Below are 14899 nucleotides of genomic sequence, written 5' to 3' on the forward strand. Positions count from 1 at the left end.
GAGACAGGTAAGGTGGTCTGGTATTCCCATCTCTCTAACAGTTTCCACAGTTTGTTGTGATCCACATCATCAAAGGCTTTAACATAATCAATGAAGCAGAGGTACATATTTTCCTGGAATTCCCTTGCTTTCTGTATGATCCAGTGAATGTTGGCAGTTTGATCTCTGGTTCTTCTGCCTTTTCTAAACCCAGCTTGAACATCTGGGAAGTTTTTGGTTCTCGTACTGCTGAAGCCTCGCTTGAAGGATTTTGACCTTAACCTTACTAGCATTTGAAATGAACACAGTCGTATGTTTGAACATTATTTGGCATTGCCCTTGTTTGGGATTGGAATGAAAATTGACCTTTTCCAGTCTTGTGGCCACTGCTGAGTTCTGCAGATTTGCTGTCATATTGCGTGCAGCACTTTAAAAGCATCATCATTTAGGTTCTTAAAATAACTTGGCTGAAATTCCCTCACCTCCGCTAGCTTTGTTTGTAGTAATGCTTCCTAAGGCCCTAAGACTTCACATTCCAGGATGTCTGGCTCTAGGTGAATGATCACACCACTGTGGTTATCCACATCATTAAAACCTTTTTTGTATAGTTTTGTGTATTCTTGCCATCTCTTAAAATCTTCTGCTTCTGTTAGGTCCTTAGCATTTCTGCCATTTATTGTGCTCATCTTTGCATGAAATATTACCTTGATATCTCCCAGTTTTCTTGAAGAGATCTCTGGTCTTTCCCATTCTTTTATTTTCCTCTGTTTCTTTGCATTGTTCATTTAAGAAGGCCTTCTTATCTCTCCTTGCTATTTTCTAGAACTCCGCATACAGTTTGGTATATCATTCCCTTTCTCCTTTGCCTTTCTCTCCTCTTTGCTCAGTTACTTATAAATCCTTTTCAGACGATCACTTTGCCTTCTTGCATTTCTCTTTCTTTGGGATGGTTTTGGTTGCTGCCTCCTGTACAATGTTACGAACTTCTGTCCTTAGTTCTCCAGGCACTCCATCTATCAGATCTAATCCCTCTGTTCATCTCTTTCACTGTATAATCATAAGGAATTTGATTCAGGTCGCACCTGAATGGCCTAGTAGTTTTCCCTACTCTCTTCAATTTAAGCCTGAATTTTGCAGTAAGGAGCTCATGATCTGAGCCACAGTAAACTCCAAGTCTTAATTTTTGCTGACTGTATAGATCTTCTCCATCTTTAGCTGCAAAAATATAATCAGTCCATTTTGATATTAACCATCTGGTGATGTCCTTGTGTAGAGTTGTTTCTTGTGTTGGAAAAGGGTATTTGCTATGACCAATGTGTTCTCTTGGCAAAACTCTGTTAGCCTTTGCCCTGCTTCATTTTGTACTCCAAGGCCAAATTTGCCTGTTGCCCCAGGTATCTCTGGACTTCCTGTTTTGCATTCCACTCCCCTGTGATGAAAAGGACATCTTTTTTGGGTGGGTGTTAGTCCTAGAAGGTAGGTCTTCATAGAACCAGTCAACTTCAACTTCTTAGGCATCAGTGGTTGGGGCATAGACTTGTTTTACTGTGATGTTGAATGGTTTGCTTTGGAAACAAACTGAAATCATTCTTTCATTTTTGAGATTGCACCCAAGTACTGCATTTCAGACTTTTGTTGACTATGATGGCTACTCCATTTTTTCTAAGGGATTCTTGCCCACAGTAGTAGATATATTGGTCATCTTAATTAAATTTGCCCAATCCTGTCCATTTTAGTTCACTAATTCCTAAGATGTCAATGTTCACTCTTGCCATCTTGGGCTTAACCACTTTTACTTTACCATGATTCATGGGCCTAACATTCCAGGGTCCTATGCAATATTGTTCTTTACAACATCAGAGTTTACTTTCTCTACCAGACACATCCACAATTGACCATCGTTTCTGCTTTGACCCAGCTGCCTCATTCTTTCTGAAGCTGTTAATAATTGCCCTCCTCTCTTCCCCAGTAGCATATCAAACACCTTCCAACCTACGGGGCTCATCTTCTCAGTCATATCTTTTGCCCTTTTCATGCTGTCCATTGAGTTCTTGTCGCAAGAATACTGGAGCAGTTTGCCATTTCCTCCTCCTCAGTATGTAAGCACTCGCATATTGAATGCTTACTATATGTCAGTACTGTGCCAAAGCCTGGAAACAGAGCAGTGGCTGGACTCTTGATTCCTCCTTTAAAGAGTTGTATAGCCATATGAACACTGATATTTGCCATATATCTTAGGTTTTCAGAGGGAGAATGATTTTATTTACTAGGGAAAACAGCTGGTATATATGCCCCACAGCTCCTTTGAATGACTGAGTTTGTTTTGGTGTGTTATATAATTAAACCAGCCAAAAAAACATATATATATATATATATATATATACACATACATACAAGAGGCATGCTCATGGTAATGCTGGTGATAATGAAGAAAGAAAAACCACTATTTTGAGGTAAGACTCTGTATCAGCAGCAAACACTGGATCTGTTCAGTAATGTTTAGGTTTTGTGTCTATAGTCTTTTGGATTAAAAAAGAGCATTACTGTTAAAAATCCTAAAGAAAAAATAAAATTGTTACTTCAGATTAAACACTCTAGCCTTTTCTCATTGGATTGATTTTTTTCTATGTGATTTTGATAATACTTAAAAAAAAATAAAAACCTTAGAATGAAACTGTCATTTTATATATGAAACAGTCTATACAAAAGCTGATAGTCCTCAAATTGAGAGGTCAGGAAAATCTCCACTGACTTAGCAAAAATAAAGAAAATATATGTTCTAAGAGGAATGATTCTGAAATTAAGACATTTTTCTCTTAATTGCTAGTTGAATAATCATTCTTTGCATGCAACCAAAACAATAATTGTGTTATGTACTGTGTTGGGAGGTTAGCCACCTAGCGCCTATTCCAAAAGTTGTCAACCTTTTCTTTTGAAACCTTTGCCCTTAGGAATAGTATTTATGCAGTAGTAAGAGATTTTAATTTATTTATTTATTTATTTATTTTTAGAGTCAAACAGATGAAATTCCTGTATTGACAGTAAAAGATAATTCTAAGTATGGTACCTTTGTTAATGAGGAGAAAATGAAGAATGGTCTTTCTCAAATTTTGAAGTCAGGGGATAGAGTTACCTTTGGAGTGTTTGAAAGTAAATTCAGGTAAGAATTTTGAAATTGATATTAAAATGGACAACTTTATTTTGGACCAATCAAATTCTAAAGGAAAAGGATATTTATAAATAATGAGTTGGAGCTAGTCTATTTTGATCCTACTTAGCATAGTAGGATAGTAGTGAATTTTGCCTAGTAGTGAACTTTGCACTGTATGTGGTTAGTGCATTTTGTTAAACACACAGAACTGACTAACAGTGAATGAGAATTTGAATGGGCCCTGAGAATCTTGATGGAGCTACTTTTGATTGATTCTGCATAGGTCAAAGTGTAATGTTAATCTTTTGATCTTTGGTTTTTTTTCTTAATTGCAACTTAAGACTGATAGTTTTGTTGGAGCTAAGTTGGAACGTATAGTAATACGTAAAAATCAAAATAACAGTGTGTGATGTGAGCTTGAGTTTACTATACAATAAACTTATGTAACTTATTTTTATTTACAGAGTAGAGTATGAACCTTTGGTTGCATGCTCTTCTTGTTTAGATGTCTCTGGGAAAACGGCTTTAAGTCATGCCATATTGCAACTTGGAGGACTTACTGTAAACAATTGGACAGAGAAATGTACTCATCTTGTCATGGTATCAGTTAAAGTTACCATTAAAGTAAGTTCAGTGCTTTGTTATTATGTTAAAGTAAGTTCTGTGAATTTAAGTTTTTTCATTTACCCATTATACAAAAATGTCTTAAAGTCATTTACTATAAAACTATCTGAACTGTTGGCTGTAGATATGTATATGCCAAACGACCCCATACCTACCATGTAAGCTAAGAATGGTTTTTCAGAAACACTGTTTATTATCTAGAACAAGCAAAAAGCACATGAAATTATATTTCAGATTTTGGTTTAGCATTTAAATGACTTATGTAATCCTTTCACCAAGAAATGTTTTCAGTCTAAAAGCAAAGCATTTAGAGATCAACTGCCCATCTTCAAAGTAGGTAGTCTGTGTCTTTTCTTCCTATAGTCTCTGATATATCTCACTGTTTCATGCTCTTTCGTTTAATTTTTATTTGGCTTTAGGCCCTAATCACAAAAACTTTTTTTATAGTTTAATATTACCTTAATGTATCATCACAGTCTAGAGATATGTAGATATAAGCCTTTAGAAGATGCTATTTGTTAAAATAGTGGTATATTTTGGTATGTTTTCAGATTTTGCATCTTCATCAGATTTGGTTAATCCAAAGCTAATTGAAGAATGACTTTGGGAGGTGATTTGTCTCCTTTCAACAGTTCGACTATAGATAATCTGAGATTGTTTTAGGCTTATATCTATGGTGCAAAAAGCAAATATATAGATTCCTTTATTAGATGATACAAAAATCCTTTGCTGTATAGTTAATTAAATTAGAATATATGTGTTATAGCTAAATCGGTGTCATAGAGAAAGAAGGCCTTGCTGTTCAGTTTGAACCTCATGTTAAACTTGTGCCTTCGCAGGGTTTTCTCTGATCAGAGATTGTTTCATCTTTGTAAGTTTATGAAATTGATTTATAAATTCAACAAAGTGATTAGCTTGAGTACTAATTTATGCTAATAAACCCAGATAATAGATTCATAATTTAGAATGTCCATTTATTAATTTACAGTAGAGTTACACCTTTATAGTGACCAGAATATTTACATATGGCTCCAGCATAGTCCCCTTAAAGATACCAAGGTCCCTGAGACATGAAATAGGTAATCAAGCCCTTGCTTGCTGGATATAAAGTAAGAGCAAAGACAGTTAGGTGGTCTTGAAAGATACTTTACTCAGTCTTTGACAGACTGGGAAACCAGCTTCCATTTACCATAGTACATCCTGTTCCAGTGACTGGGATGCTAATGACCATCAGTCCCTGCATATTAGAGAGTACTGTATATATTCCAGCAATGGTTTGTAGAGCAATACTCCTTTTTCAATATTCTGATCAATCATGTACCAAAAAGAAATTTGTCACTGTATTTTTTTTTTTTTTTTGTAAATTGTCCCCCACTACAGGTTAGTTTGTTTTTAAAATCATTGAATGTTAGAACCAAAAGGGAACGTAAACATTCAGTTCAGCTTTTGTTTTCTAAAGAGGAAACTGAGGCTTGGAGCAACTAAATCCTCTGCCCAAGATCACATGTGTTGGAGCTTACTCAGTCCAGTGTTGAATTGCTCATTACTGCTTCACGCAGGAAGTCAATTATTTCATTCATATTTGAGGTTCATAACTTTCAGATTCCATTCTTGAGAGGTACCCTAAATTGCTTGCTTACATTTAGGTAATTCCCCGTGTTTATTAGAAGCACACTTACAAGCTCTTTAGCTGGATTATTTCTTAGAATTATGCTGAATCTTCTTTATTTTCATTGCCATTGGTGATATTTTTTAATCTTTCTCAAACTGTGCATATAACTTATTTGAGGCTATGGTTTAATTCACCTGCTAGGTGAAGTTTCTTCCTCTACTTCACCTGTGTATACTTACTTTGAGCTTTTTGTTCAACACCAGTTATTCTTTTATATACTTTCTTAAAAAGACTGCTACTGCTGCTAAGTCACTTCAGTCATGTCCGACTCTGTGCAACCCCATAGATGGCAGCCCACCAGGCTCCTCGGTCCCTGGGATTCTCCAGGCAAGAATACTGGAGTGGTTGCCATTTCCTTCTCCATTAAAAATACTATTCCATAATTTATATAATCACTGAAAGATCTATCTCATGTTTATCTCTTGATACTGTTTTCTCTAGGGCAGATGTTACATTTCCTTAATTCTAATGTTTTTATAATTGGTATACATTTTTAAATTGACTTGTATTTTGTTATGTTGTTTGGGCCCGCCTCCAGCAGTTTTTATATCAATACTGTAATTTGTGACTTCTTTTTTTTTCACCTTTAATAGTTATTGTTTATTGATACTTGAATTTGCCCATGTATTACATTTATTTGTTATTTCACTGGTCTTACTGCTTTTCTAGCATATAGACCTTTGTTTTGTAGGGATCTTAACTTATATGAATTTCGGTTACCACAGTTTATTTTTAATTTTTGTATTTATTGGAATAGAGTTGATTTCACAATGTTATGTTAGTTTCAGTTGTATAGCAGAGTGATTCAGCTATACATATACATATATCTATTATTTTTCAAATTCTTTTCCCATTTAGGTTACTACAGGTTATTGAACAGAGTCCCTTGTGCTATACAGTAGGTTATCTATTTTCAATATAGCACTGTGTTTATGTCAGCCCCAAACTCCCAGTCTGTCCCCCCCCATATATTGTAATTGGTAGCTTCTTATAATCAAGTGGTTTTATAGGGATTTGTACACTAAAACTAAGCCATGACACAAAACAGACTTCTGTTTTATAGATTGTGTCTCTGTTATAAATTTAAAGCGACGCAAGGAAAAATAGAACTTTAAAAAAACTAGGGTATGAGTATATGTATTCACATGTTTTCTTCTTTTTAGACAATATGTGCACTCATTTGTGGGCGTCCGATTGTAAAACCAGAATATTTTACTGAATTTCTTAAAGCAGTTCAGTCCAAGAAACAACCTCCAGAAATTGAAAGGTATATTGTGTATTTGAAATATAACAAAATATGACATACAAAATATGATTGCACTGGCTTGATTTAGGTTAATTCCCTCTTTATTGATTATATCAGGATGTAACATTACAGTTCGGCGTTATTAATGAAAATTTTTTGTTAGTATCTGCAGAAAGTTTCCCAAGCAATTCTTTGTTGATTGTTCTTTATCCTGGTGAAACAGATATGACATGTGAGCCAACATTTAAAGAAAAATATTGAAGGATAGTAATGACCCCGAGGTAGGACCAGTGGACACACATGCTGGGGCCAGGCATCGTGCACGCAGGGCACCTGGAATTGTGAGGTGCTGCAGCCCTGTTACAGAGCTGGAGTCTTGGACCAGAATATGAACAGGGCTGTGGCCTTAGAAATCGAGCTTATTACCTTCTTTGAAAAATGAGGCTAATACCTGTCCTGCTCAATGTTTTAAGTATTTCATATTATTAGTATTATTTATTTTAACTACTGGTATACATTAAGTCTGAGCTTACTGAATTGTAATAGGTGCTTATTGAAAGAAATGTAACTAATTGCAATATCTGGAAAGATTGATTCATAATAGCTTTCTTAGTTATGTAATTTTTTGGATGCTGTGTTAAATTTGAAAACCACCAGACTGAGGATCTGTCCACTGTACCTACTGCAGCATCACATCTGCAGTAACAGATGGCGGTTTGGGAGAAATATACTTGTGATTTTCTTTTCAGATTGCATGGTTAGAATACTGGTCACTATAAAATGGTGAGTGTTTTTAGTCAACATAAGAACATACTTAAAATGTAGGTCAGTAGCTTATAGTCTAAATGACATAACAGATTTGAGGAAGTTTAAAAAAAATCTAAAATTCTATGCAAATTAAATATTTTACTACAAATTTAAATTAAGTATTAACTCAGTTCAGTTCAGTTGCTCAGTCGTGTCCAGCTCTTTGCAACCCCATGGACTGCAGCACGCCAGCCCTCCCTATCCATCACCAACTCCCAGAGTTTACTCAGACTCATGCCAGTTGAGTTGGTGATGCCATCCAACCATCTCATCCTCTGTTGTCCCCTTCTCCTCCTGCCTTCAATCTTTCCCAACATCAGGGTCTTTTCTAATGAGTCAGCTCTTCGCATGAGGTGGCCAAAATATTGGAGTTTCAGCTTCAGCATCAGCCCTTCCAGTGAATATTCAGGACTGATTTCCTTTAGGATGGACTGATCTCCTTGCAGTCCAAGGGACTCTCAAGAGTCTTCTCCAGCACCACAGTTCAAAAGCATCAGTTCTTCGGCACTCAGCTTTCTTTATAGTCCAACTCTCACATCCATACATGACCACTGGAAAAACCATAGCTTTGACTAGGCAGACCTTTGTTGGCAAAGTAATCTGCCTTTTTTTTTTTTTTTTTTTAAATTCCTCATGTCATAGTTTATTTGCTGAAATTCCCAGTACAGAAATTAAAGCAAGAAGACAATGCTACTCTTAAACTCCTATACCATGTACAAAGTTTCTCAGAGAAATAACACTTGAGACCTCAGAGAAATACTGCCCAGGGGCTATTTTAGGTTCTTTGGTTCCCTCAAAGCAACTTAAAAATAACCATAGTTTGTTCTTAAAAAGAACTCTAGGTAGCTACAACCTTTCAATGAGGTAGCAGTCTAATAGGAAGAGATCCTATACTGTGGCTATATCAGCTATATCAGCTAGGCTTTAAGAAGTGAAACTGGATCGTTGTACCTAAAATCCCCAGCTTGCCTGTTACTAGAAAGACTAACATCATTTAAAAAAAAGCTTTATCATGCACCTTCACTTGTTCTCTTTGCTTTCAATATACATGTTTCCTTCTTGCATGTAGAAAATATTTTCAGCGGTTTTTTTGACTCTTCAGCAATGCAAGTCTCTGCCCCCTATTCCCCTAGTTCCTTCTTGGTAAATAATGTTAATTTTCCAATAGGAGGTGGAGTACATTATCATCAAGCACCATTTATCTAGCCTCCTTACTTAGGAAGAAAGTTATGGGGCCATGTTATACACCTGGAATTCCTTAAAGATACTTGCTTTCTAGTAAAATACTTATATTTACACATATACATTATTTTTAAAATCTGTGAAGAATTCACTGAGGCATGAAATCACCTTTTATTGAGAAGCTAAAAATGTATCAAAATGCACATAACAATGGTTAATCTAAATACTATCTCCTATCAAATGAATCACCATCCTCCAAATCTAGAGCATATGCAGGCATAAACTGTATTAATCACGGTTAAGTGTGAAACCTTGCTTCCAAACATTGCTATTAATTCTCAGAAGATATATGCTAGAACCATAGGAGTAACTGGTGGGCAAGTGACTGAGGAATACCAGTTAGAAAACAAAGCTTTGAGTGCTCAAAGTGCTTCTCTAGAAACTGTTGTATTCCCCATGGTATTTAGGAAGGGCACTATTAAGAATGAGTGTGAGTGATAGTTGCTCAGTCATGCCTGACTCTGCAACCCCATGGACTGTAGCCTGCCAGGCTCCTCTGTTCATGGAATTCTCCAGGCAAGATTACTGGAGTGGGTTGCCATTTCCTTCTCCAGTAATCTGCTTTTTAATAGGCTGTCTAGGTTGATCATAACTCTCCTTCGAAGGAGTAAGCGACTTTTAATTTCATGGCTGCAATCACCATCTGCAGTGATTTTGGAGCCTCGAAAAAGAAAGTCAGCCACTGTTTCCCCATCTATTTGCCATGAAGCGATGGGACCAGATGCTATGATCTTCGTTTTCTGAATGTTGAGCTTTAAGCCAACTTTTTTACTCTCCTCTTTCACTTTCATCAAATGGCTCTTTAGTTCCTCTTCGCTTTCTGCCAGAAGGGTGGTGTCATATATATATCTGAGGTTATTGATATTTCTCTCGGCAATTTTGATTCCAGCTTGTGCTTCTTCCAGCCCAGCGTTTCTCATGATGTACTCTGCATAGAAGTTAAATAAGCAGGGTGACAATATACAGCCTTGACGTACTCCTTTTCCTATTGGGAACCAGTCTGTTTTTCCATGTCCAGTTCTAACTGTTGCTTCCTGACCTGCATATAGTTTTCTCAAGAGGCAGGTCAGGTGCTCTGGTATTCCCATCTCTTTCAGAATTTTCCACAATTTTTTGTGATCCACACAGTCTAAAGGCTTTGGCATAGTCAATAAAGCAGAAATAGATGTTTTTCTGGAACTCTCTTGCCTTTTTGATGATCCAGCAGATGTTGGCAATTTGATCTCTGGTTTCCCTGCCTTTTCTAAAACCAGCTGAACATCCGGAAGTTCATGGTTCACGTACTGTTGAAGCCTGGCTTGGAGAATTTTGAACACTACTAGCGTGTGAGATGAGTGCAATTGTGTGGTAGTTTGAGCATTCTTTGGCATTGCCTTTCTTTGGAATTGGAATGAAAACTGACCTTTTCCAGTCCTGTGGCCACTGCTGAGTTTTCCAAATGTGCTGGCATATTGAGTGCAGCACTTTCACAGCATCATCTTTCAGGATTTGAAATAGCTCAACTGGAATTCCATCACCTCCACTACCTTCATTCATGATGATACTTCCTAAGGCCCACTTGACTTCGCATTCCAGGATATCTGGCTCTAGGTAGGTGATCACACCATCATGGTTATCAGGGTCGTGAAGGTCTTTTTTGTATAGTTCTTCTGTGTATTCTTGCCACTTCTTATCTCTTCTGCTTCTGCTAGGTCCATACCATTTCTGTCCTTTATTGTGCCCATCCTTGCATGAAATGTTCCCTTAGTATCTTTAATTTTCTTGAAGAGATCTCTAGTCTTTAACATTCTATTGTTTTCCTCTGTTTCTTGGCACTGATCACTGAAGAAGGCTTTCTTATCTCTCCTTGCTGTTCTTTGGAACTCTGCTTTCAGATGGGTATATCTTCCCTTTTCTCCCTTGCCTTTTGGTTCTCTTTGTTTCTCAGCTGTGTGTGAGGCCTCCTCAGACAACCGTTTTGTCTTTTTGCATCTTTTTCTTGGGGATGGTTTGATTAACACCTCCTGTACAGCATTACAAGCCTCCATCCATAGTTCATCTGGCACTCTGTCTATCCAATCTAGTCCCTTCAATCTATTTGTCACTTCCACTGTATAATCATTAGGGATTTGATTTAGGTCATACCTGAAAGGTCTAGTGGTTTTCCCCACTTTCTTCTGTATAAGTCTGAATTTGGCAATAAGGAGTTCATGATGAGCCACAGTCAGCTCCCGGTCTTGTTTTTGCTGACTGTATAGAGCTTACATCTTTGGCTGCAAAGTATATAATCAGTCTGATTTCGGTATTGACCATCTGGTGATGTCCATGTATAGAGTCTTCCCTTGTACTGTTGGAAGAGGGTGTTTGCTATACCAGTGTGTTCTCTTGGCAAAACTCTTTAACCTTTGTCCTGCTTCATTCTGTACTCCCAAGGCCAAATTTGCCTGTTACTCCAGGTGTTTCTTGACTTCCTACTCTTGTATTCTAGTCCCCTATAATGAAAAGGACATCTTGTTTGGGTTTTAGTTCTAGAAGTCTTATAGGTCTTCATAGAACCGTTCAACTTCAGCTTCTTCAGCATTACTGGTTGGGGCATAGAGTTGGATTAGTGTGATATTGAATGGTTCGCCTTGGAAACAAACAGATCATTCTGTCGTTTTTGAGATTGCATCCAAGTACTGCATTTCAGACTCTCTTGTTGACTATGATGGCTCCTCCATTTCTTCTAAGAGATTCCTGCTCACAGTGGTAGATATAATGGTCATCTGAGTTAAATTCACCCATTCCAGTCCATTTTAGTTCGCTGATTCCTAGAATGTCAGTGTTCACTCTTGCCATCTCCTGTTAGACCACTTCCAATTTGCCTTGATTCATGGACCTAACATTCCAGGTTCCTATGCAATATTGCTCTTTACAGTATCGGATTTTGCTTCTATCACCAGTCACACCACAGCTGGGTATAGTTTTTGCTTTGGCTTCATCCCTTCATTCTTTCTGGAGTTATTTCTCCACTGATCTCTAGTAGCATATTGGGCAGCTACTGACCTGGGGAGTTCATCTTTCAGTGTCCTATCCTTTTGCCTTTTCCTACTGTTCATGGGGTTCTCAAGGCAAGAGTACTGAAGTGGTTGCCATTCCCTTCTCCAGTGGACCACATTCTGTCAGAACTCTCTACTGTGACCCTTCCATCTTGGGTGGCCCTACATGGCATGGCTCATAGTTTCATAGTTAGACAAGGCTGTGGTCCGTGTGATCAGATTGAGTAGTTTTCTGTGATTGTGGTTTACTCATGCTAATTATTTCATTACCAGTTTTAAAATATTGTTGTTGCTTTGTTGCTCAATTGTGTCTGACTCTTTAAAACCCTGTCGACTGCAGCATGCCAGGCTTCCCTGTCCTTCACCATCTCCCAGAGTTTCCTGAAACTCATGTTCATTGAGTTGGTGATGGCATCCAACCGTCTCATCCTCTGTTGCCCCCTTCTTCTCCTGTCCTCAATCTTTCCCAGCATCAGGGTCATTTCCAATGAATCAGCTCTTCAAATCTGGTGGCCAAAGTATTGGAGCTTCAGTATCAGTCCTTCCAGTGAATATTCAGAATTTGATTTCCTTTAGGACTGACTGGTTTGGTCTTGCTATTCAAGGGAATCTGAAGAGTTTCTCTAGTACCACAATTCTGGTACTAGATATTTTCAGTTCTGCAGTGCTCAGTCTTTTTTATGGTCCCACTCTCAAATCTGTACATGACTACTGGAAAAGTCATGGCTTTGACTATATGGACCTTTGCCAGGAAAGTGATATGTCTGCTTTTTAATATGCTGTCTAGGTTTGTCATAGCTTTTCTTTCAAGGAGTCAGCGTCTTTAAGTTTTATGGCTGCATTCACTGCAGTGATTTTGGAGCCCAAGAAAAGAAAATCTGTGACTGCTTCCACTTTTTTTCCATTTGCCACCAGTGTTGGAACTAGATGCCATGATCTTCATTTTTTGAATGTTGAATTTTAAGCCAGCTCTTTCACTGTCCTCTTCAGTTTCATTAAGAGGCTCTTTAGTTCCTTTTTGCTTTCTGCCATTAGGGGGGTATTATCTGCTTGTCTGAAGCTGTTGATATTTCTCCCAGCAATCTTTATTCCAGCTTGTGTTTCATCCTGCCTGGGTTTCATATGATGTATTCTGCATATAAGTTAAATAAGCAGGGTGACAATATACAGTCTTGTCATACTCCTTTCCCAATTTGGAACCAGTCCTTTGTTCCATGTCCAGTTCTAACTGTTGCTTCTTAAACTGCATCCATGTTTCTCAGGAGTCAGATAAGGTGGTCTGGTATTCCCATCTCTTTAAGAATTTTCCACAGTTTGTTGTGATCCTCACAGTCAAAGGCTTTAGTGTAGTCTCCCTTTCTCCTTTAATATATATATGTGTATATGTACATAAAATATATATAAAATATTACTAGCTATTTTAAACTAATTTGCCCAGTGCAGATGTTTTTACAAACTATTTATACCTGATAATGTGTATTTGCTTTTAAAAGTAACTGAACATCAGATTTTCTCTTTGTTTTCAGTTTTCACTTGGGAGGTCTCATATATTTTATTATCTGGTTAACAGATAATATGCTTTCATCTAGAAAGGAATCATCATATTTTATTTATTTTTCGGCCACACCAAGTGGCTTGCAGGTTTGAATCCAGGCCCTCAGCAGTGAAAACATGGAGTCCTAACGACTGGGCCACCAGCGAATTCCAGAGATTTTGAAATAGATGATTCTTAACCTTTTTTGAGTCCTAGATCCCCGTGAGAACTTGAAAGCACTGATCTCTCCTCTGGAACTTCACTTACTACCAACTTGAAAGTGAAAGTCGCTCAGTCCTCTTGGACTTTTTACGACCCCATAGACATAGTCCATGGAGTTTTCCAGGCTAGAATACTGGAGGCTAGAATACTGGAGTGGGTAGCTTTTCCCTTCTCCAGGGGACCTTCTCAACCCAGGGATCAAACCCAGATCTCCCGCATTGCACTGGATTCTTTACCAGCTGAGTCACAATGGAAGCCCAAAAATACTGGAGTGGGTAGCCTATCCATTCTCCAGGGGATCTTCCTGACCGAGGAATCGATGTGGGGTCTTCTGCATTGCAGGCGGATTCTTTACCAGCTGAGCCGTCAGGGAAGCCCAACTTGCCTAGTGCTTATTATGAGTCTCCTTAGAAAAGTTGATAAATACTGTAAATAATGACTCTTGTTACAGCTAATAAACCATTTTAATTCTAGATTACTTAGGAATGGAGGGATATGATAAGTTTTTACTACTGGTGATATGTTTTATGGTTTTTGGAATTTTTAGAATCAGTCATTGATTCTTACTTATTTAGAATCTCAGTGTATTCAACTTGCTTTTTTGTTTTTTTTTTTACTTTAGGTTAAGCATAGTTTTTTTTTCTGACTTCAATTTGTGACTGTATTAACTTTAATGGGTGTAATGAAACATCCCTACTCTAAGATTGTTCAATAACTCCCAACTCAGTGTTTACTAGGAAAGACTATTAGTTCATGTTTGATAATTAAGTTTTAATACTATTTTAAATTATGTAGTTTTTTGCCTTAATAGATTCATGTACCTTTTGGGATCCATTTTGATATGTTTATGCAAGACTGTGTACTCAGTTGCCAGGGTCCAGCCCTGGTGGATCCAGGGTGATTCGAAGGTGGGGATGGAGTCAGCGTCCTGGAAAAAACTTATTTAATTACAGATATAGAGGGAGATTAGAAACAGATAGTGTAGTAGGAGAATTAGTGGAGAAAAGAGGCTGAATAACTGGTTTACATGGAATACCAATCACTACCTACGTAGGCCACAGGCATCTTTCCATTCTCCCAAAGGAGAGGAGGCACTGAGGCCTCCCTGGTCTGATCTCAGAAGCCCAGGCAGAATTAGCAGGCTTGGTGAATACCCACATTTCAGATGGTAATTCAGCCAGGAAAGCGGGGAGCAAGAAAGAAGCGACACGGGGGAATCAGTCCTTCCAGAAACTGATCTGATTTCTTTATTTTTCAGGTTTGTTTATATATCTCTTTGTTATACATAGGGATGAATACAGAGTCACGCAGGGGTCAGCAGACCTGACCCTTGTCACAATCAGGTGCTTCATATAAAATTATACAAAGGTCTTATGAGTTTCATCATCTTTTAGCCATGAGGTCT

General features: G+C 37.7%; 1 protein-coding gene across 1 annotated transcript in view; it reads left to right on the plus strand.

The window, feature by feature from the left end:
• The window catches only part of NBN (nibrin), a 59999-nt gene that overhangs the window by 3349 nt on the left and 41751 nt on the right, over positions 1–14899 (plus strand). The window contains exons 3-5 of the mRNA XM_052651828.1: positions 2991–3139; positions 3595–3754; positions 6590–6693. Coding sequence (XP_052507788.1) covers positions 2991–3139; positions 3595–3754; positions 6590–6693 — 413 coding nt within the window. The remainder of the gene's footprint in view (positions 1–2990; positions 3140–3594; positions 3755–6589; positions 6694–14899) is intronic.

The sequence above is a fragment of the Budorcas taxicolor genome, chromosome 14, assembly GCF_023091745.1.
Source record: "Budorcas taxicolor isolate Tak-1 chromosome 14, Takin1.1, whole genome shotgun sequence".
NCBI classification, from domain to species: Eukaryota; Metazoa; Chordata; class Mammalia; order Artiodactyla; family Bovidae; genus Budorcas; species Budorcas taxicolor.